Genomic DNA, 20,952 nt, shown 5'->3' with positions numbered 1-20,952 from the left:
GAGAGAGAGAGAGAGAGAGAGAGAGAGAGAGAGAGAGAGAGAGAGAGCAAAGAAAAAAAAGTGCTGCTATAAATATTTTGGGTGCAGCTAGGTGGTGCAGTAGATTGAGTGCCTGACCTGGAGTCAGGAAGACGTGAATTAAAATCTGGCCTCAGACATTTCTAGCTGTGTGACCCTGGGCAAGTCACTTAACCTTGTTTGCCTCAGTTCTTCATCTGGAGAAGGAAATGGAAGTATCTGCCAAGAAAACCTCAGATGGGGTCACAAAGAGTTGGACACAACCGAAACAACTTAAGAACAACAAATCAATATTTTGGGGAACTTCTTATCAATGACTTCCATGGTGTATAGATATACAACATGGATATACTGAGTTTATAGTCTTTAACTCAAAATGTATGGACAATTTAATCACTTTATTTGCATAATTCCAAGTTGGTTTCCAAAATATTTGCAGTGATTTACTGCTCCACTGACAATGTACCAGTATGCCTGTCTTCATACAACCTCTCCAACATGGACTATTTCGCATCTTTGCCAAATGTGCAGGCTGTGAGGTGAAACCTAAAGGTTGTTTTGATTTCCATTTCTGTTTATTAGTGTTGTGGAACATTCTTTCCTATGGTTGTTGATAGTTTGTAATTCTTTTGAAAACTGCTTGTTCATATCTTTTGACTACTTATCTATTGGGGAATGGTGTTTAGTCTGTCTCATGTATATATGTGTGTGTATATATATATATACATTATATTCATATGCACACATATGTATACACACAAATATATAAAATATTAATTATTTCTATATTTTGAATACCAAACCCTTATCAGAGCAATTTATTTAAAAAAATTTCCCCATTTAACCACTTCCTTTCTTATTCTAGGTGTATTAATTTTGTCAGTGAAGAAGCTTTCTGGTTTCATATAATTAAAGTTATCTATTTTATCCTTGTTGCCTCTATCCCTTTAATGTTTAAGGATATATATCCTACCCCAAACTGAGAGGGATATGGTGTGTTTTTTCCTGATATTTTTATAATATGATCTTTAATATTAAGGCTATTACATTTAGAATGTATTGTTCTATATAATGTAAGACGTTGATATCTGAGCCCAATTTTTGCCAGACAGTTTTCCCAGCAGTTTTTATCAAATTAGTTCTTTCTTAAGTAATTTGTTTTCTGGTTTATTGAACACTGGGTTATTAAGTTATATTGTTTCTGTTTTCTTCCTTGTCTAGTCTGTTCCACTGATCTACCTCTACTAGATAGGAATTTTAAGAATTTCCCTGATATTTATAGTACCCAAAAAATTGAACCAGAATGTGGAAAATTTTAAAATAAAGACTATAAAAATTTTGGGGTGGGAGAGAAGAAGATAAATAAATTATAGTTTGGATGGACTTAGTGATGTTTTTCCTTTTATGTTTGCATTGTTCCAAGATGTTAAATTTTGAAATTTTCCTATTAGGTTCATTATTATAATTTAGTGCTGCTGTTGTATTTATCAAAAAAGCAAACAAGCAGAAAAACCCAACGTGGTGGCAAAATACATTGCTAAAAATTAATTTATATAAATTGACTTGAAATAATCTTGTTAACCATCATATTAAAGATGTTCAACACACAAAACTCTAGTACCGCTCCCCCCCTGGCCAATTTGAAAGAATAAAAGGGGAGGGGAGATCCCAAGTTATAAACTATATATAAAGGTTTGTATGTACAAGCAAATCTCATCCCATTCTATCACCATTCTCAATAAGCAGAACTTTGCTATATATTCAATTATGTATGTATGTATGTTTTGCTGTATATTCATGAATGTCAGGCAGTAAGTTAATATTGTGCCACAAAGATCATCCTTTTTGGCAGACTAAATAACACAGAAGATAGCCTCAGGCATACTTTCCTAATTTAATTTTATTTGGATATCAGGTAGTGTGTATCATATCAGTTATATGATCTCTCCTGGAAACTATCAGATTGTATAGGTAGTGTTACACAGCAAAAAATGTTTATAAATCAAAAAATCTTAAAAAATTATTTAATAGAATTGTCACATTATGTAGCTAAATCATTGTAATGTGAGAAGTAGAGAGAATGCTAGAGTCAGGAGATCCTGAGTTCAGTGTTTTCTGTGTGACTGCAGTAAAATTACTGAATATTCTTTTTTGTGTTTCAATTTCCTCATCTGTTAAAAAGTGAGTGAAGGGGATGAAAATCCTTTACTTTCTGTCTCACACTCTTTATGCAGACTTTGTAGCCAAGGGACTGACATTTTAGGGGGAATAAAGTTTAACACATATTCATTCCTTGCAGATAGAAGCTACTATAGTAACTAATCTCCTCCCCTATTTGAATTTGTCTTAATTACTTCTTGTATTATTTTCACAGCACGAATTGCTAAGTAGATTTGAGGAGCATTTGTTGCTGCTTGTCTTAGGCATACTGAGTACTATTTTGGTTCTGGCCTAAAATTGCAAGTTAAGACTGTCATTCAGGATATGTACGATTGGGAAAGGAAAATGGTCTGACCATGAGACACCTTGATTATTGATTGCACAGGTACCCACAAAATGTAAAAAGTACCCATCAGCATATTGAGTAGATCAGAATAACAGGGTTTCAGCTTACCCTACCACCACTCGTGTTTTTCAGACTAAAGCTGCCTAGTTCCTTTTTACATGGATTCAAGGCTCTTCGACAGTCTTGTTGTGTTCCTGAGACACTGGCCAACCTACCAAAGACCTCCTTAAACTGTGATGCTCAGGACTGAAGACAATACTCCAGAAGAGGTCTGATACAGGCAGAATACAGTAGGACTGCCCCCTCATTTCTGGAAGCTATGCCCCTCTTAAATCAGCCTAAGATCAAATTAGCATTTTTTTGGCTGATAGATCATATTGCTGACTTGTTTATGGTTTAAGATAACTAGATGGCACAATAGAGTGCTAGAACTGAAGCCGGGAAGACACCCTGAGTTCAAATGTAGCCCTTGACCCTTGTTAGTTGTATGAACCTGGGAAAGTCACTTAACCTTTAACTGCCTCAGTTTTCTCATCTATAAAATGGGGGTAATTATAGCACCTACCTCCTAGGGTTATTGTGAAGATAAAATGAGAATATTTGTAAAGCGCTTGGTACATATTAGGTAGTATATAAATGCTAGCTAGCTAAGTTGTACGGTGGATAGAGTGCTGGGCCTGGAGTCAGGAAGACTCATCTTCCTAAGTTCAAATCTGGCCTCAGAAACTTACTTACTGTGTGACCCTGGGCAAGTTATTTAATCCTGTTTGCCTCAGTTTCCTCATCTGTAAAATGAGAAGGAAATGGCAAACCACTCCAGTGTCTTTGCCAAGAAAACCCCAAAGAGGTCATAAAGAGTCAGACATGACTGAAAACAGCTGAACAATGATTATTATTATTAGGCCACTAAAATTTCCAGATCCTTTGCAGAACAGTCGTTGTCTCTCCCATGTCTCCTCCTCATCTTACATTTTTTTATATGCTTTATCCTTTCCCCCCAATTACATATAAAAACAACATTTTAAAAAAAAATTTGAGTTGCAAATTCTTTCTCCCTTCTGTCCTTCCCCCCTTTTTTGAGAAGGCAAGCAATTTGATGTAGGTTATACATGTGCAGTCATGCTTAACATTTCCATATTAGTCATGTTGTAAAAGAAAAAAAAACCAAAATAAAGTTTAAAAAAAGTATGCTTTGATCTGCATTCTGATTCCATCAGCTCTTTCTCAAGGGGTGAATAGCATTTTTCATCATGAGTCCTTTGGAATTGTCTTGGATCATTGTATTGCTTGGAATAGCTAAGTTATTCACAGTTGATCATCATCGCATAGTATTGCTGGCTTGCCAGTGTAGCCTGTGCTGGACTGGGCTCTACTGGGCTCTTTCACCCCATTGCGATTGACCTTTCCTGCTGACCTTCTAAGTTATCTTAGGCTGGAAAATTGTTTTATCCTGTCCTTTTGTGGGTTCTGCTGCTCCAGAATTCCCTTAGGGGCATTAAAGTTGTTTGGAAGGAAGATCTCAAGCCAGTCCTTGCCTTTTCCCTGCCATCTTGGATCTGCCTGCCGTGGTCTCTCCTCCACCCTGTCTTACACTGGTGATGTGGATTTTTTTGTACCTGAGTGCCAGACTTTACATTTATACCTATTGAATTTTCATCTTATTAGATTCAGTCCAATAATTAAACCTCCCAAAATCTTTCTGCATCCTCAATTCATCACACAGTGTGTTAGTTATCCTTCTCATCTTTTTGGCACTGCGTATTTGATCAGCTTATTATATCATCTATACCTTTATCCAGGTCATTGATAAAGATGTTAAACAGCACAAGGTCACAAGATCAAGCCCAGATCACAGAGCACTCCATGGAAGGCTTCTCACCACCTTGACCTTTTGAGTGACTGCCATTTGACCACTATGAATCCATGTGATTATACTGTCAACTAGTTAATACTCTCCATATTCTACAGACAAATAGTATGAGATACTGTTATCAAAAGCTTTCTTAAAAATCTAGGTAAACTATGTCCATAGCATTCCCTTCATCTAGTTTAGTATTAATGTCAGAAAAGAAAATGAGGTTATCCTGGCATGACCTGTTCTTGATGGAGTCATACTGGCTCATTGTAATCACTGCTTCCATTTTTGGATATTCACCAATCATCTCTTTAATGACCTGTTTGTTCTACAAAAGTCCCAGGAATTGAAGTCAATCTCACTGATTGTCCTATAGTTGTAGACTATGTTCTCTTCCATTTTTTTTGAAAATCAGGACATTTGCCCTGCTCCAACCTTGTGGCCCCTTGTCTCTTTTCTATGATTTTCCACATATTGTTGGTGACTCAGCAATCGCTTCTTGCAGATGAGTTGGATTTATCAAGGGCAGTCAGGTGCTCCCTTGGTCCTCTTAGATTCTTGCTCCCTGTTCAGTACAACAAAATAGAATTGAGTAGTTCTACCTTCTTTCCTGTCATCCCGTCTCATCCACTTCAAGCAAAGGTCCAGCTTTGATCCTGCCTTTTCTCCCTTTCCTAAAGAAAAGCCACCATTTCCTGCCTTCAAGGACCTTAACGTTCTGCTGAAGGGTTGGCAGTTACATGACAAAACGTACAAGGATCCTAGAGGCAAAGGACCTTAAAAGCTATCTAGTACTGCCCCTTCATTTTGAAAATGAAGAGCCTGAGCTCCAGAGAGTTTCAATGATTTGCCCATGGTGAAACAAGAATAGAGTCAGGGTTGAAGTTTCTCTGACTTGAAGGCAGTGCTTTTTTCTCTGTACCAAGGCTTTCTGTGCACAAGCAAATACAGTGTATCTCTCCATCTCTATCACTGATGCAGGGGAACTCTTGGTGGGGAAACTGCTTCTACCAATGAAGTTTATCAGCTGTTCTGCAGCTTTGTGGGGAGAGTTGCCATATATAAAGCAAACACAACTACTTTATTGGAGGGTGATAGGAGGAGATTCAGGAAAGGCCTTGTATAGGAGGTGGCTCCTGAGTTGAACATTGAAGGGAGCCAGGGTTTCATGATGTCTGTGTGAGGAAGTGGAGCATTGTGGGCATAGGGGGTAGTCTTGGCAATGTCACACAGGTGGGAGATGTAATGTTTTCTTTGTGTTGGAAGGGGCAGGGTATGGATACAGAGAGGTCAGTTTGACTTGAATCTAGATCGAATGAGGGAGAGTAACTTGAAATGATTGTGGGAAGGTAGCCCAGTGCCAGATGGTGAAGGGCTGGAAGTGCTAAATAGAGGATTTTCTCTTTTCTCCTAAGGACTTGCTAGATAGAGAACATTGAAGATACTTGAGCTTGGCCAGGCTCAGACCGGAGCTTTTGGAATATCAGTTTGGCAGCTGTGTGGAGAATGGCTTGGAGAGAATGGAAGTGGGTGGGAGTGGGGGGAACTGTTAGGAAGCTGTGATAATCTGTGATGGTAGGTACAAAAAATCCACATCAGAATGTGTAAGATAGGGAGTGAGGAGAGAGACCACGTCAGGTAGAGCCAAGATGGCAGGGAAAAGGCAGGCTTGAGCTCTTCCCTTCAAACATGTGATAACATTGAGCTTTCATGTAGGCTTGTGAGCTATGAGAGATGGAGATGTCATTCATGAGACCTGGTGAGGGGAGGATGACTCAAGGATAGAAGGATAGTGGTACAATCCTTGGCAGAAAATAGAGAAGTGAAGAAGGGCAGGAAGAGATGGGCATCCCTTTGAACCCCTCAAGTTTAAGCATAGTTTGTGTACTTGATCCTTGTCATTTCTTTGTTAGAGTGCAGCTGCCTGAGAGTGTACGGAGCTTATATCCAATCTTCCACACAGAGTAGGCCCTAGTTGGATTGCACTGGTGGAAGAGAAGCAGCCCTGGTTAGACTCTGGGACAAGGAAATGATGGCTTTCTTTTCCTTTTTGGAGGAGGAGCTTGGCCTAGTGGAGGAGATAGCAAATAAAAATGAACATAACCATTCGATTTGAGACTCCACCCTTCAGAATAAAATATTCAGATTCTTCACCTCATCTTTATTGGTAGTATTTATTTTTGCAGTAGTTTCAATATATTCTCCCCCCCCCACTCTATCCTTTGTAACAAAGAATAAAAAGAAAAAGAGCAGTTCAGTAGTTCAGTAAAACCAACCAACGAGTCAGCAGTGCTCTGTGCCACACCCATAGTAACCCACCTCTTTAAAGAAGAGGGAGAAATGCAGTTTTCCAGCTCTTGTCCCAGGCTAAACTTATTTTTTAAGAATTATTTTTTAAATGTGTTTGCTTTTTTTTAAATCAAGAAAACTGTCTCCCCAAATTCAAAAACAAGCAAGCACATTATTCATTGTTTAATTATTGTTTCAACTCTAGCATTCATTTTAGGTCAAATATATACAGAAGATTTTTTTTTAGTAGCTTTATGTATTTATCATATATTGGATGTGCAGTGTATTTGTCTACTTATAAGGGAAGTAATGTGATATACATAGTGAGGAAAGCGCTGGATGGGGAAGGTCCCTGCTTTGCCTCTAATTAACTAGGTTTTATTGGGTACCTCTCTGAGCCTCAGTTTCTTCTTCTAAAATGAAGGGTGTGGCCCAGATGGTATCTATAAGTTCTCTTCCAGCCCTGGCATTCCACACGTCTAATTTAGAAAGCAATTTCACTTTTTAAAAAATGTATTGCATTTCATAAATGCACTTTAAATTTTTTATAAATGCATTTTAAAAATGCATTTGTATTTTATATATTTGCTTCTGTGATATCTTGCTGATTGTGTATATATCTTGTGTATATATATTGTGTATATGTATTTATATACAAACATATATATGTTATTGTGATATTTGGAAAGAAAACAACCAAGTATAAATAATGCCTTTTGAGCTAAAGAAGGGAACTACTTCACTAAATGTTTGATCTAGGAAAAGTTTCACCTGAAAAACACACTCAGTGTAATTCAGAAAATGAAGTTACTTTATAAGTAAAGTAAGTAAGCATAAATTTTAAAAAAAAGCAGGTAAAAAGTCAGAAAACAAGGAAGGCTTCAATGTAATATGTGCTCTTTTGGAGAAATTGGCTAACCTCCCAAAGTATAGTTGATGTTGCTAAATACAGAAGAGGAGGAAGACTCGGTAACTAAACAGACCTAATATGCCAAGTGTATGAATTAGTGTACAGGTCAAAGATAATGGCTTTCATAAAGGGTTATGCTTGAAACAGAATGATGTCTAATTGACCCGCATCTCAGGAGGAGCCAAAGAGCTAAGCTGACAACAATAACAGATAATTTATCTAGATTCGATGATCTGTTCTAGAGTTAAAAAAAAGAAAAACAACCCATTAGTTGCTTAAGTAGCCTGAGGTTAATCTTGAGATTGTGGCACAAATTAGAAAAGATCTCTCCCAAATCCACGACTTGGTTCCAGGAGTTCTGCCTCCTTTACTTTGTGTTCTTACAACACCAGATGACAGTTTTCTCATTCATTTCTTAGTGTTTTGGGGCTGGAACTTAGGAAAGGCCATGCTGAAGAGGTAGGATTCTTTCTCTCAATTTCCTTTAGGCTTTTAACTGTTACTAGATATCTTACCAAAATTTTCAGTTTTCATTCAAGATAACTAGGTGTGTTAGGTACGTACCCTGGAGATATCAGAGCATGACTAGAGAAGACCTGGGTTTAAGTCCTGCTTTTGGCATGTACTGACTGATTCTGGACAAGTTCCTCAGCTTCTCAGTGCCCCAGGCAACTCTCTAAGACTGTCACTTGCAGGAAGATGTCATCCTGCATTTGTTAGAGGGAATATCTTCATCTTGGAGTTCCTAATATCACTGAAATCATAGGCTCAGTCCCTATCCATGCCAGACTAACCTAATTTCCCAGTTTGATAAGTTTCATGGAAAAGTACATCAGTCGAATGCCTTAGACATAATGGATTGGATTTTAGTAAGGTCCTTGATAGTAGTTTCAATGCCAACCTTGTGGACAAAATTAGTTTGCTCATATACTAATTATAAATAACATTAATATGTATTTAGCATATGTTTCCTATGCTAATGAAGTCAGAGGCACAGTCTCCATCCCTTATACATATGTGTACATGCACATACACAGTTGGTGTCATGAGAGCACAGTGTAAAGTCAGCAGAATTCCTGGACCAAAGCATGGAGTTGGTGGTTTTTTCTCTATTACTGATTCACCAATTACTTTATAGAAATCCATACACTTGGCAAACTTCTTTAATTTGAAGTATTGAAATGATGCCAGATAGCTTAAGTAAAAACTGGAAAATTCAGTCAAATATCTCATCAAATTTCAGTAACGGAGAGACTTGTGATGCTTTCATTGGTATAGTGGATTCTGGGGGAGGAAACTCCTTCTACGGAGACAAATCTCTGACAGGGTGGTAGAAAATGACCTGGAACAGCAAGAGTTTAAATGATTTAACAATTCCTATTTATATGTCATTTTGTGGTTTACAAAACAGACTTTCACAACCCTGCTAGGGAGGTAGCACAAGTATTCTCTGGCCTCTTAAAGTTGTGAAAACTGAGTCTCAAAGAGGCTTAATGAGTTGCCCATGTTCACAAAACTAGGTACCTCAGTTTCCTCATCTGCTTCCCATGAGTCCTATTTTCTTTGTTATTGACTCTAATATCCATAGAGATTTACCCAGTCTGTCTTCTGAACTTCAGTCCCACATCACTCATACCACCATCCCTGTTGGACACCTCTACCTGAATATTTCAGAGGCATCTTAAATTCAACACATCCAAAATGGAACTCATTATTTCTCCCCCAGACCCACCCCTCCTCCAAACTTCCCTTTTTGGGGGGGGGGGGGTTAGGCAGTGGGATTAAGTGACTTGCCTAGGGTCACATAGCTAGTAAGTGTTATGTGTCTGAGGTCGGATCTGAACTCAGGTCCTCCTGAATCCAGGGCCGGTGCTCTATCCACTGCGCCACCTAACTGCCTCCAAACTTCCCTATTTTTTGTGGAAGCACCACCATGCCTTCAGTTACCAAGGTTGGCAAAGTGAAGGTGATCCCTGACTCTCCCGATTCCCTTGCTGCCCTCACCCTCCCCATATGCAATCTGTTAAGTCTTGTATATATCCCCTTATCTCTATTCTCAGAGGAGCCACTCTATGTTAAGCCCTCAACAGTTCTTTCCTAGACTCTTGTAACAAACTGCCTTCCTTGTAGGCCCACCCTGTAGGCTGTCCTCCATACATGGAGATCTGATTTCATTCCCCTGTTCAAGACACTTCAGGGGCTTCTTTATTTAGTACCATTGGGTAAGATACAGATAGAGCTTAGCATTTAAAAATCCTTCATAATATGACCCCCACCAGCACACTTTCATTCATATATTCCATACTCCAGCCTCATGTGAACCTGCCTATTTTTCTTTCCTTGAACTTGGCACTTTTATCTCCCACTTTTAGGCCTTTGTACAGATTGTCTCCAATGCTTTAAAATTCCTTCTTCCTCACTCAGCTTCCTTCCAGGTTCAGCTTTTATGGCACCTCTTCTGGGGAGCCTTTGATGATTCCCTTATTTTTATTAGTGCTCACACCTTCCTCAAATCATCACATACACATATTTGTTTACATTTTGTGTCCCCCCCCCCCCCCAGTAAAATTTAAGCACTCTGAGGTCAAGGCATTGCTTTTTATTTTATCTTTGTATCCCCAGGGCTTAGCATTGTACAAATGAAAGTTAACTTTATGCTTGTCAGATTGGATTCAATTGAATTAAATGATTTCTAAAGACCTTTCTTAGCTGTAACATATTTTTTTAAATGTTGGAACTGGAATTTGAACCTGGGTCTTGATTCCAAGTTCAGTGCCCTTTCTGCTGTAGTTACTGCTATTCTATCTTGAATGTTTCAAATCTTAAGGTTCTGGTTTTAATCAGAGACTTAAACTTAAATAAACATTCATGCACAATATTTTTAAATTGGACTAAGGAATAATGCAGACTGAATTTGCTACCTGTTTTGTCAGTTCCTTATGACTAGCGTATATCAGATAGGAAGCATGTGTTCCTTTTCCCATTTGCTGAATTTTTGTATCTTGAATATATTAATAGAATTCAGTGGGGAACTAGGAGAATATTTGAAATTTAATTTTATGTCCCACTCTGCAAAAACTACCCAGTTTCATGACTCTAGCAAAATTGATAGCATGTGATCACAGTTTGGTTATTAGAATTGTATTATGAAGAATATACTTCACTGATTCTGGTAGGCATCTTCCAACAAAGTCCTATTCTTGTGCATTGAGAAATAGAATTGACCCAGAATTCTCTTTTGCTGACAGCACAAATTCAGATGAAAGGTCCTACCAAGTTGAGGATTGGTCCATCCACAGACTGTTTTTCGGCAAAAGACCCGCCTAGCTAAGTTTGGAAAGGCTCCCGAAAGTTGACTTTGAGGAGATGACTTTTTGGCCACAGAAACCCAGAAAACATGGAGCTTTCCCTTACTGATGAAATCTAGATCTTTTGAAGTCCTGAAATAGGATTTTTTGTCATTAACCAAGCATTTGTTAGGTGCCAGGTGTCATGTTAGATATTGGGGTTATGAAAACAAAAGTGGAATAGCCCTTGTCCTCAAGAAGCTTATGTGTTCTTCTTGGGGAGACGCCATGTAAATGTATAAGTACATATAAACTAAATGTAAGATAATGAGAGGAGGGCATTAACACATTAGCAGCTGAGAAGGCCAGGAAAGGCCTCATGCAGAAGGTGGCTGTTAGGATGGGTTTTGAAGGAATACAAGGATTCCGGGAGACAGAGGTGAAGAGAGAATGCGTTTCAAGCATGGGGGCAGGGTACAACAGCCAATGCAAAGGCATGGAGATGGAACAGGAACAAAATTTAAAGGCTTATTAGACTATAGTCTAATATATTTGAGGACTTAAGGGAGAATCACATATAGTAATCCTGGAAAGGTAGGTTGGGATTAACCTGTAAAGGGACAGACTTTTAGTATTTGATCCTCAAGGCAGTAAGGGGCCTTCGTAGTTCACTGCATAGAGAGTGGGGCATGGTCAGACCTTTCTGTTAAGAAAGTCACTTTGGCAGTTGTGGGAAGGTTGGATTAAGAGAGGGGATGAGTTAGGATGCTGTTGGAATAGTTGAGGTCAGGTGTGGGGAGCCTGCAGCCTTGAGGCCACATGTCGTCCTCTAGGTCCTCAAGTGTGGCCCTTTAACTGAATCTAAACTTCACAGAACAAATCAAGTTTGAATTCAGTCAGAGGGCTGCACTTGAGGACCTAGAGAGCCACATGTGGCTTCGAGGCTGCAAGTTCCCCATCCCTGGTCTAGATGGAAAGTGATGAAGGCCTCAACTAGAATGGCCCAGTGTGAGTAAAGAGATGGCAGTAGATCAGACATATTGTGGAAATAGAAATTACATGCATGGATGAAGTGAATATTTGATAGGAACTTATTAGAAAACTGTAATTGCAACTCACTTTGAGACAATTCAATTTTTAAATAATTGACTATTGATTGGATATGAGATGAGTGAAAATGAGGAGTCCAGGATAACTCTTCACTGTATTAGTATGCAGTATTTAGTTGTTTAATACAATTGATATGTTCAGAAGGTATGTTTGTATTTGTACATTATGTACAAATTGTAATTGAGAAGAGTCATTCAGTACATTTTAAATTATGACGAATTAGCCCTTCAAGGTCTTTTTTTTTTTTTGGTAGTAGAAATTAACTTTCCTTTGTCATTTGAAATCTGGTGAAACAAAGCAGTAAATCACATTATTAATGCTTGCTGGTAAGCTAGATACCTATTCATTTCTGTATTGGTAAAAATCGTGGCTTCTTGGTCCATTTTCAAGGGCTTATACAAAGTCAGAAAATGAGGGACAACTTTATCTTTGGGAGTGAGTGATTTTTTTTTCCCTTTCAAGGATATTATAATTTGTGATCATGACTGATTCCAAGGCTGGATTCTGTCTGATTAACAGATGTAGGGAACAAGGCATTGTGGGATTGAAGCAGTTGCTTTTGAACAACAATGTCCTTTTTGTAAGAGTTTGATGCTTCTTAAAGATGAACAACATGACATCATTACTGCTGATCCAAGAAGCATTCCTCTAGTCATACTGAGTGCACTCTGATTATTAGTTCCCTTCCCCCATCTCCTTTCAATTGCATTTGACTGATGTTATTGTCCATTGTTAGGCTTCATGCTGTAAATGTGAAACAGTTGCCTTTTTTTTAAAGTTAAAACACCTATTTATTCATTATTTTGATCTGAGATGAATAACAGTTGTTCTCTCCCCCCTCCCAACTTACTTCAACTGGTTTTCTTAAAGGTGAATTACTCAGGTATTGACAGAACTATCCAGCTTTTGCCCAGTTTTTAAAAATGTCCTTTGTTGTTGACCGTTCCTATTTTCTGCCACAAGAGAAATTCAGTATAGGCTTAAAATTTCTACTTCTACTTATGATGTTTCTTTAATAATTCCAGGTGGATTAATTCTCCTTTCCTATTCCCTCTTAGAATAAAGTAATGCTGTACTTAACTAATGGCTTTTGGCCCACTGCATATTAAGTATTTGAAATAATATATATCTTAATAGCTTGTGTTAGTTATGTAGAAGTTTGCATGTGCCATAATATGCCTTTCAGATCAGATTCAGATGCTTCCATTCTGTAGCCAAGCCTCTGACTTGAGGGTTTTAGGCTGTAATGGCGCTATATTTTCTAAAGTTGTGCTTCTCCCCTCCCCTTCATGTGAAAGGAAAGATGATTATGGAGTTTATAGTTAACTTTGTCCTGAAAGCTCCTTCACAGGAGCGCTTTTCCGCCAGTGGGCTGTGGCAGCTGTTTAAACTGAATGATCTTCAAGTGCCTTTGTCCGTCTCCGAGTTTCGCCATCGTTGCAGCAGCGTTCTGCCCGAGTGCAGTCTTGGCAGTGCTTCTTTCACTGTGCTTGTCTTTGGGAGTCTTCCACTGGGGGAGTCAGGAATCAGAAACTGAAGGGTGTTAGAGCTGATTGTGTTAGCTACTAGAATGAGTGGCCCAAATATTTAGTGGCTGCAGTTAATTCTCTATCTTTTGGACATTGCTTCTACTGCCCTCCCAAAAGATGGCCACTGTGTGCAGATAGGAAAAAAGTAAAATACAGTTTTAGAAAAGGGTGTGTAACATTTTTGCTCTGCCCATTGAGGTCCTTAGAAATATTCTTGTGTGTTTCAAACACAAGGCTAGAGTGGAGATCATGATAATAAAAATTGAATTAGGGTAGGTTTGCTTAGATCTTTCAATTTTTTCTTCACAGTTAATTTGGAAATCTTATGGAGACTGAAACCATCCATATTTATAATACAATAAACACCTTGTCCAGAGAAAAACAGGAAGAAAAGAAGTAAAATGGCTTTGGATAAGATTGCTTTTGAATTTAGACGGAAAAATGTGCATGGCTGAGGCGAATGTTTGATAGGAACTGGTTAGAAAACTCCAATTGTAGCTGATTTTGAGGCAATTCAATTTTTAAATAATTGTTAAAGGCTGGATTTTTCAAGAACCAGAAGGTTTTAGGTGGAGTGCTGGGTGACAGAGAATGTCATTTTAAATAGTCACAGAATGATAACTGGGCAATTTATCCCCGGTCTCTTTGCTTCAATTTCTTCATCTGGAGGGATGGGATTTGATGACCTTTTCTTTTCTTTTCTTTTGTTTTTTTTGGGGGGAAATTGGGGTTAAGTAACTTGCCCAGGGTCACACAGCTAGTGTCAAGTGTTTGGTGTGAGGTCAGATTTGAACTCAGGTCCTCCTGACTTCAGGGCCAGAGCTCTATCTGCTGCGCCACCTAGCTGCCCCATGACCTTTTCTTCATATGCATTTCAGAACACTTGTGGACCTGATTTTATAGGTGAGGAAGGAGAGATCCCAAGAGATTCAGCAGTTTGCCCAAGGTCATACAGTCAGGTAGTGGCAGAGTTGGGGCCATATTTCAGGCTGCCTTGATTCCTTTCTTTCTCTCTTTCTTTCTCTCTTTCTTTCTTCTTTCTTTCTTTCCAGAGTTAAGTGACTTGCCCAGGGTCACACAGCTAGTAAGTGTCAAGTGTCTGAGGCTGGATTTGAACTTAGGTCCTCTTGACTACAAGGCCTTGGAGCTCTACCCACTGTACCACCTAGCTGCTCCGCCCCGTTCTTTTTGACATACCATGTTATTTTGTGAATACAAGCAGTACATATTAGCAAAGGAATTTTAAAAATAAACAGCAGTATTTTAAATATTTTTACATTTGATATACTTCTGCTAATTTTTATTTTTACATAGGTAATGTGACTGTGGATAGAGAGCTGGCCTTAGAGTTATTAGCAAGATCTGGGCTGCATTTGACACATCTACTGTGTGGCCCTGGGCAGGGCATTCAGACTCTCAGTGGGCTGGGCAGTTCTCTAACACTGTAAGCTGCAAACAAGGTGCCAACCTGCATTATTAGAGGGAATTTCCTCATTCCTGAATTTTTTCTACCAGTGAAATTCCTTTCTAGACCCCATCCCTACCATAGAAAGTAGATAGAGGAAGAAGTAAAAGTAATTCTAGTTACTTAGAACATTATATGACTTGGCTGATGGACTGAAAATTATGAAAGATTAGGGTCTCTCCCCCCCTTTTGTAAGAGAAAAGATCAAGGTTCTTATTATTTAAAGGGCTTTTGAATCATAAAAAGAAAAGATTGTTGATAATCAATTTAGAGAGATTTCATTGTTTTAAGTTAATTGATGTACACACTTGTTGGATTTAAGAATAGTCTAGGTAATTTTATGGCTACCTATACCTAGGCAGTGGCCCCCCCCCCCCCCCCCAAATAAAAAACCCAAACCGTTCTGTTAGGGAGTTTGCATTCTTCCCGTGGGGGACATTGAAGGGGGTGGGGGGGGGGGATGTACACCATATATGCAAATACAATGTACTAAAAGGAGGAAAGGAATACTGAGAAGTGCAGGGATCCAGGAAGGCTTCTGGGAGGTTTGGGTACCCAGTCTGAGTCTGAGCAAGGCAAAGATCAGATGGGTGTGTACTCAACCCAAATGTTGGGAAGGTCCTATGTGGTTATTGATTGTTGTTCCTTACCATGTAATTTCTTTCCTCTCTTACAGTAGTCAATGCAGAAGTGTCTTCATTCATACAGATGAGCCAAGGATTGGGACAGCAGTGTAAGCCCAGATAGTCAGATAGCTGACTGCCCAGCAGGATGCCATCAACTAGCCGAGCGGGCAGCCTGAAGGACCCAGAAATTGCCGAGCTCTTCTTCAAAGAAGATCCAGAGAAGCTCTTTACTGATCTAAGAGAGATAGGACATGGGAGCTTTGGAGCAGTGTATTTTGTGAGTAATCACACAATCATACTGGTCAATATTATTTACTGAGTGGGTGCTTTATGGAGGGCATTCATAATATGAAATGATGTGGGGAATATAAAGGGAATTCAGAACAGTGCCCCTGCCCTGGAAGCTTGTGATCTTGTTGGGAAGGGGGAATACAGATTTATCATATGACTGGGGAATGTTTTATTTTTTTTTTTTTTTTTTTTTTTATTTTATGTATACAGGCATCCCTCAGTGGTATTGCGGATGACCGCAGTAAAGGGGATAGCACTATAAAGCAAGTCACACGGATTTTTTCTTTTCCCAGTGCATATAAAAATTATATTTACACAATGCTGTAGTCTATTAAGTGTGCAATAGTATTATGTCTAACAAACAATGCACATGCCTTAATTATTTTATTACTAAAAAATGCTAACCATTGTCTGAGCCTTCAGGGAGTCATCATGTTTTTGCTGGTGGAGGGTCTTGCTTCGATGTTGATGGCTGCTTGATTAATCAGAAGGGTAGTTGCTGAAAGTTGGGGCACCTGTGACAATTTCTTCAAATAAGGCAACAATAAAGTTTGCCATGTTGATTGACTCTTCCATTCACAAAAGATTTCTCTGTGGCATGAGATGCTGTTTGATAGCCTTTTGCCCACAGTAGAACTTTTTTAATCCTCTCAAACCCTGCCACCGCTTTATCAACTAAGTTTATGTAATATTCTTCAATATTGTTGTGTCTCAAGGAATAGGGAGGCCAGAAGACAGGGAGAGAGATGGGAGAACAGTGGATAGTTGGAGCAGTCAGAACACACACGTTTATTAAGTTTGCCGTCTTATATGGGTACGGTTTATTGCTCTCCAGAACATCAATAGTAACATCAAAGATCACTGATCGCAGATCACTACAAGAGATATAACAATAATGAAAAAGTTTGAAATATTGAGAGAATTGCCAAAGCATGACACAGGGACACAACGTGGACACATGCTGTTGGAAAAATGGGCCAGTAGACTTGCTCGACACAGGGTTTCCACAAACCTTCAATTTGTAGGAAAAACAACATCTGTGAAGCACAATAAAACAAGGTATGCCTGTATGTAACAATGTCATGAAATTTTTAAAGCCAACTGGAGAGAGAATTTTGTTGGGTTTTTTTTTTTTGTTCGGTATAACCTAGATATTTCAGCTTATGTAGTGAACGTGTGATTTTTAGTTTTCTAGTAAGAGTATTTCCTCCATCAAGTCCTGCTCTGATGCCATATTTGGATCTAGAGAAGTCACCCCAGGTTCTTCCAGGCTCTACTAGCAGAGTATAAATTTAGGTTTTATCAATGTGGAAAGGCTTAGAGTTTCAGAAGATTCATTACTGGGCTAACTGCTGTGGGATGAGTCCTTCAGCAGCAACAGCTCTCCAGAGTCTGCTGAGTCAGGGGGGATTGCAGGTGGGATCAGTGGAAAGTGGGCTCTTGCTGGCCAAAAGAGAGATCCTTAGACTAGCATAGTAATGTCATTTCTTAGAATTATTTTATGATGGCATTGAAATCAAGTGCCACCCTTAACAAGGATTATCTTCAAAGCCCCCAGTTTAGCTCAGAATTAAAATTAAACAATCTGTCTTTATAATGTGGAAACTTGAGCATATGACAACTGTGAAGAACAGAGGCTTTGTGCTGGTGTGAGGTAAACCAAAGACTGTGCTTGCTTACCTTCTTTGGGGTCAGATTTGTAACATTAACCAAAATACCATCAAAGAGAACACATAGATCAGCCGGTCTAGTCTTTTCATTTTATGTAGAAGGAAACTGAGGCAGACAGAGGAGAAATGATGTGGACTAAGTCCCATAGCCAGGAAGTAGAAGAGCCAGGGACTAGAATGTTGCCAGCTGGGTGACACTGACCAAGTACCTTCTGTTCTCTGGGCCTCAGTTTCCTCAGCTGTAAAATAAGGATGATAACAGCCCTTACCTTCCAGGGTTGTTGTGACGATCAAATGAGATGATGATTGTAAAGGACTTAACACAGAGCCTGGCACATAATAGGAGCTTAATAAATTCTGTTCCCCCTTCTTTTCCTTCCTCTCTCTTTTAGCCAGTACCCAGATCGCTTTCTTCTATACTGTTTGATTTCTGATTCTACTTTGAGACTTTTTTTTTTTAGTAAATTTTTTTTTTGTTTAAAATGAAAAACACAATTACATCAATCATTTAAGAGCCGTTTGCCTATTCAGGAAAAATCTGTAGAGTTACTTCACAAGAAGCATTTCAGTATAAAATTAATTCAGCACAGATCAGCTGGTTAGTGAAGGCATCTTGCATACTTAACCAGCCCTGAGCTCTGACAAAAGACGGACCAGAGACCTTCTGCAACCAGAAATAAATGACCAAGTCATTATTTTCTCCAAATTTTGCTGATAAAATGTGAATGGTGAAGATAATGGAAATGGAGTGGCGGTGCCTTAATGCTCAGGATTTCTGCCTGTATTACCTTGGGGATACTAGAATCAGGTGACTGTTCTTCATTGTCCTCCTGGGTGTCGTGGAAGATCTGATGGTGCAGCCTAAGGAAGCTCCTTCTGGAATCTTAGTTTGCCCAGTGAGGGGCACTGCGTGCACCCTTTCTTTTAGGGAGCTGAATGTTCATCAGAAAAAGAATTTTGTGTTTCCTTCAGATTCCAGAAGAGTGGCATTTATTGTCTCAATTTTGTTTTCTTTGATTATCCCTTATTTCCCTAAGTTTTATTTATTCTTGGTTTTTCTTCACCTTCTTTTTTTAAAATGTTTCCCCCGTCTTTACCAGAGGAGAACCATAGACAGGCTCCTAATGCTGATAGGGATGTAAGACGTCTTCATATTCAGTTCCCTCATTTTGTAGATGAGGACACAGTCTAATAACAGTTAAGTGACCTTCCAAAGTCATTTGATTTGTAAATAGTAGGCTCCGAACTAGGACCTTACAAGAGAACAATCATTTATTAGGCATCTACTATATGCTATGCAGTGTGCTAATTACTTTACCAACATTACTTCATTTGATTCTCGGAACGATCATATGAGGTAATAGTTGCTATTATTATCTATTTTATAGTTGAGGAAACTGAGACAAATGCACCTGAATGACTTGCCTAGGGTCACACAGCTAGTAAGTATCTGAAATTAGATTTGAACTCAGGTCTTCTTGACTCCAGGCCCAGTGCTCTATCCACTGTGCCTCCTGGCTGCCTCCAGTCCAAAGCTTTTTCTGCCATGCCGGTGTATCTAAGATCATGTCTCTGGGGGGGAAAAAAAGAAAGAAAGAAATTTGACGATTAACTTCAAATGTTTGACCAACCAAAAAAATCCAAGGTAATGCAGTAGAAAAACAATAACTGTCTCTCCTGTTCACTTATCTGGTATACATTGTGTTTTGTTTTGTTTTCATTTCTGTCATGTAATAGTCTTTAAACCTGTAGAAGAGGCTCTTTAATTCAACCAACTTCTATTAAATGTCCCACCAAAATCTGGCTCCTATTAGGATTGTAAATCAAAAGAAATTATTTTCTGTTGTCCTCAAGTTAATTCCTTATAAATTTTGAAAAGTAGGTGGCGCAGTGGACAGAGCTTCAGCCTTGAAGTCAGGAGGACCTGAGTTCAAATCTGGCCTCGGACACTTGACACTTACTAGCTATGTGACCCTGGGCAAGTCATTTAACCTCATTGCCTAGCCAAAAAGCAAAAAAAGAAAAAAGAAAAGTTGATATTTTCTGAGGGAAAAAAAAGAAGCAGAAATAGAAATTGCCGAACACTCAGCAAAAAGGGATTACTTATAGTAGCTAACTTCAGCGGTCATAATCAGTAGCGGCTAAAGCCAATGAGATAATAAAGCTAATTAAATTCAATTGAAACTTTGGTTCTAGGTGTTTAAAAAGTTTTGTATTAGCTCAACCAAGAAATATTTCTTAAAAACCAACTATAGCAGACCAGTGGGCTAAGAAAATGATTATTAAGGTTACCTCTAATATATTTTGTATTGATAATCTTAATAAAGGAAGTGTTACTTATTCCAGCTTTGGTTTACATATTCCTCTTGAGTTATTGAAGTAAATGTGCCTGATTGTATCAGTCTATTCTGTTGACCTCTTCCCACCAGATTTTTCTTTCTAAAGATATAGAATGTTGGTATGAATTTTTTTTGAAATAAGGAAATTCTATCTACCCACTCACATTTTCCTCTGGAATAGTCAACCTAGATCCCAACAGGTTAAACCAAATAGCATTAGTAGCCACTGATTCGTCTCCTAAGCTTTTTGTAGAATTAGGTCCAGATGGAAAATGGGCGCCCTAATGCTTATATTTTGTTTTACAACATATATAATTTCTTATATAAGGCCAATTTTTGTACATTATCCCTTCCAACATTGTGGGAGTTTGCTATTGAAAGCAATCCTATGATTAATTCTTTGGATATATTAAGTCTTACAAAAGGTAATTTTTTCATGTGTTGGATGTCTTTACAGAGCTGTACATTTATAGTTCTATGTCCTAACACATAATGATTTGAGACAGTAGAGAAGGATGACCGTGTCAGTACATGTATTTTCTCATTTGTGAAGGCTTGACTTAAAAACTTAGCCTAAATAGAAATGGCAAGTCTGTGCTGGGATCAGAGATCCTTCTGAAACCATCTTCTTGTTCTGCTTCCCATCCTTTCTGCTTGTGTGCTGTAGAACCCATTTTTCAATGAATGGTGAATTACTACAGCATCCATACAGTACATAGCCTGAAACATCTTAGGTAGTGTCCCCATCACACCAGAGTACTCCTTCCTGTTGGTCTTGTAGTTTCTTTGTGGACACAGGTTTGCCAAGACAGTGAACAGAATGACCTTGAGTGAGTTGTTCAGCAGTTATTTGTTAGGCTACCACTTTTTGCTTGGCCTGGTGATATACCTGATGATAACAAAGACAAAAATAAGAATGAAACAGTCTTTGCCTTCAAAGGAACTAACACTCTCCTGGGAGAGACAACATAGGCATAGACCAGTGTATATATAATGAATTCAAAGTGATTTGGGGTCAAGTGAGAATATTAGTAATGAGTGGGATGAGGAGTGGCCT

General features: G+C 38.7%; 1 protein-coding gene across 1 annotated transcript in view; it reads left to right on the top strand.

Annotated features, from left to right (window-relative positions):
- The window catches only part of TAOK1 (TAO kinase 1), a 149,178-nt gene that overhangs the window by 62,032 nt on the left and 66,194 nt on the right, over nucleotides 1–20,952 (top strand). Inside the window, 1 exon segment of the mRNA XM_027862402.1 lies at nucleotides 15,646–15,872. Within this exon segment, the coding sequence (XP_027718203.1) occupies nucleotides 15,741–15,872 (132 nt within the window). The 5' untranslated portion in view covers nucleotides 15,646–15,740.

This window comes from Vombatus ursinus, unplaced genomic scaffold (assembly GCF_900497805.2).
Source record: "Vombatus ursinus unplaced genomic scaffold, bare-nosed wombat genome assembly UNPS02014768.1, whole genome shotgun sequence".
Taxonomy (NCBI): Eukaryota; Metazoa; Chordata; class Mammalia; order Diprotodontia; family Vombatidae; genus Vombatus; species Vombatus ursinus.
This window is presented reverse-complemented; position numbering and strand designations above follow the sequence as displayed.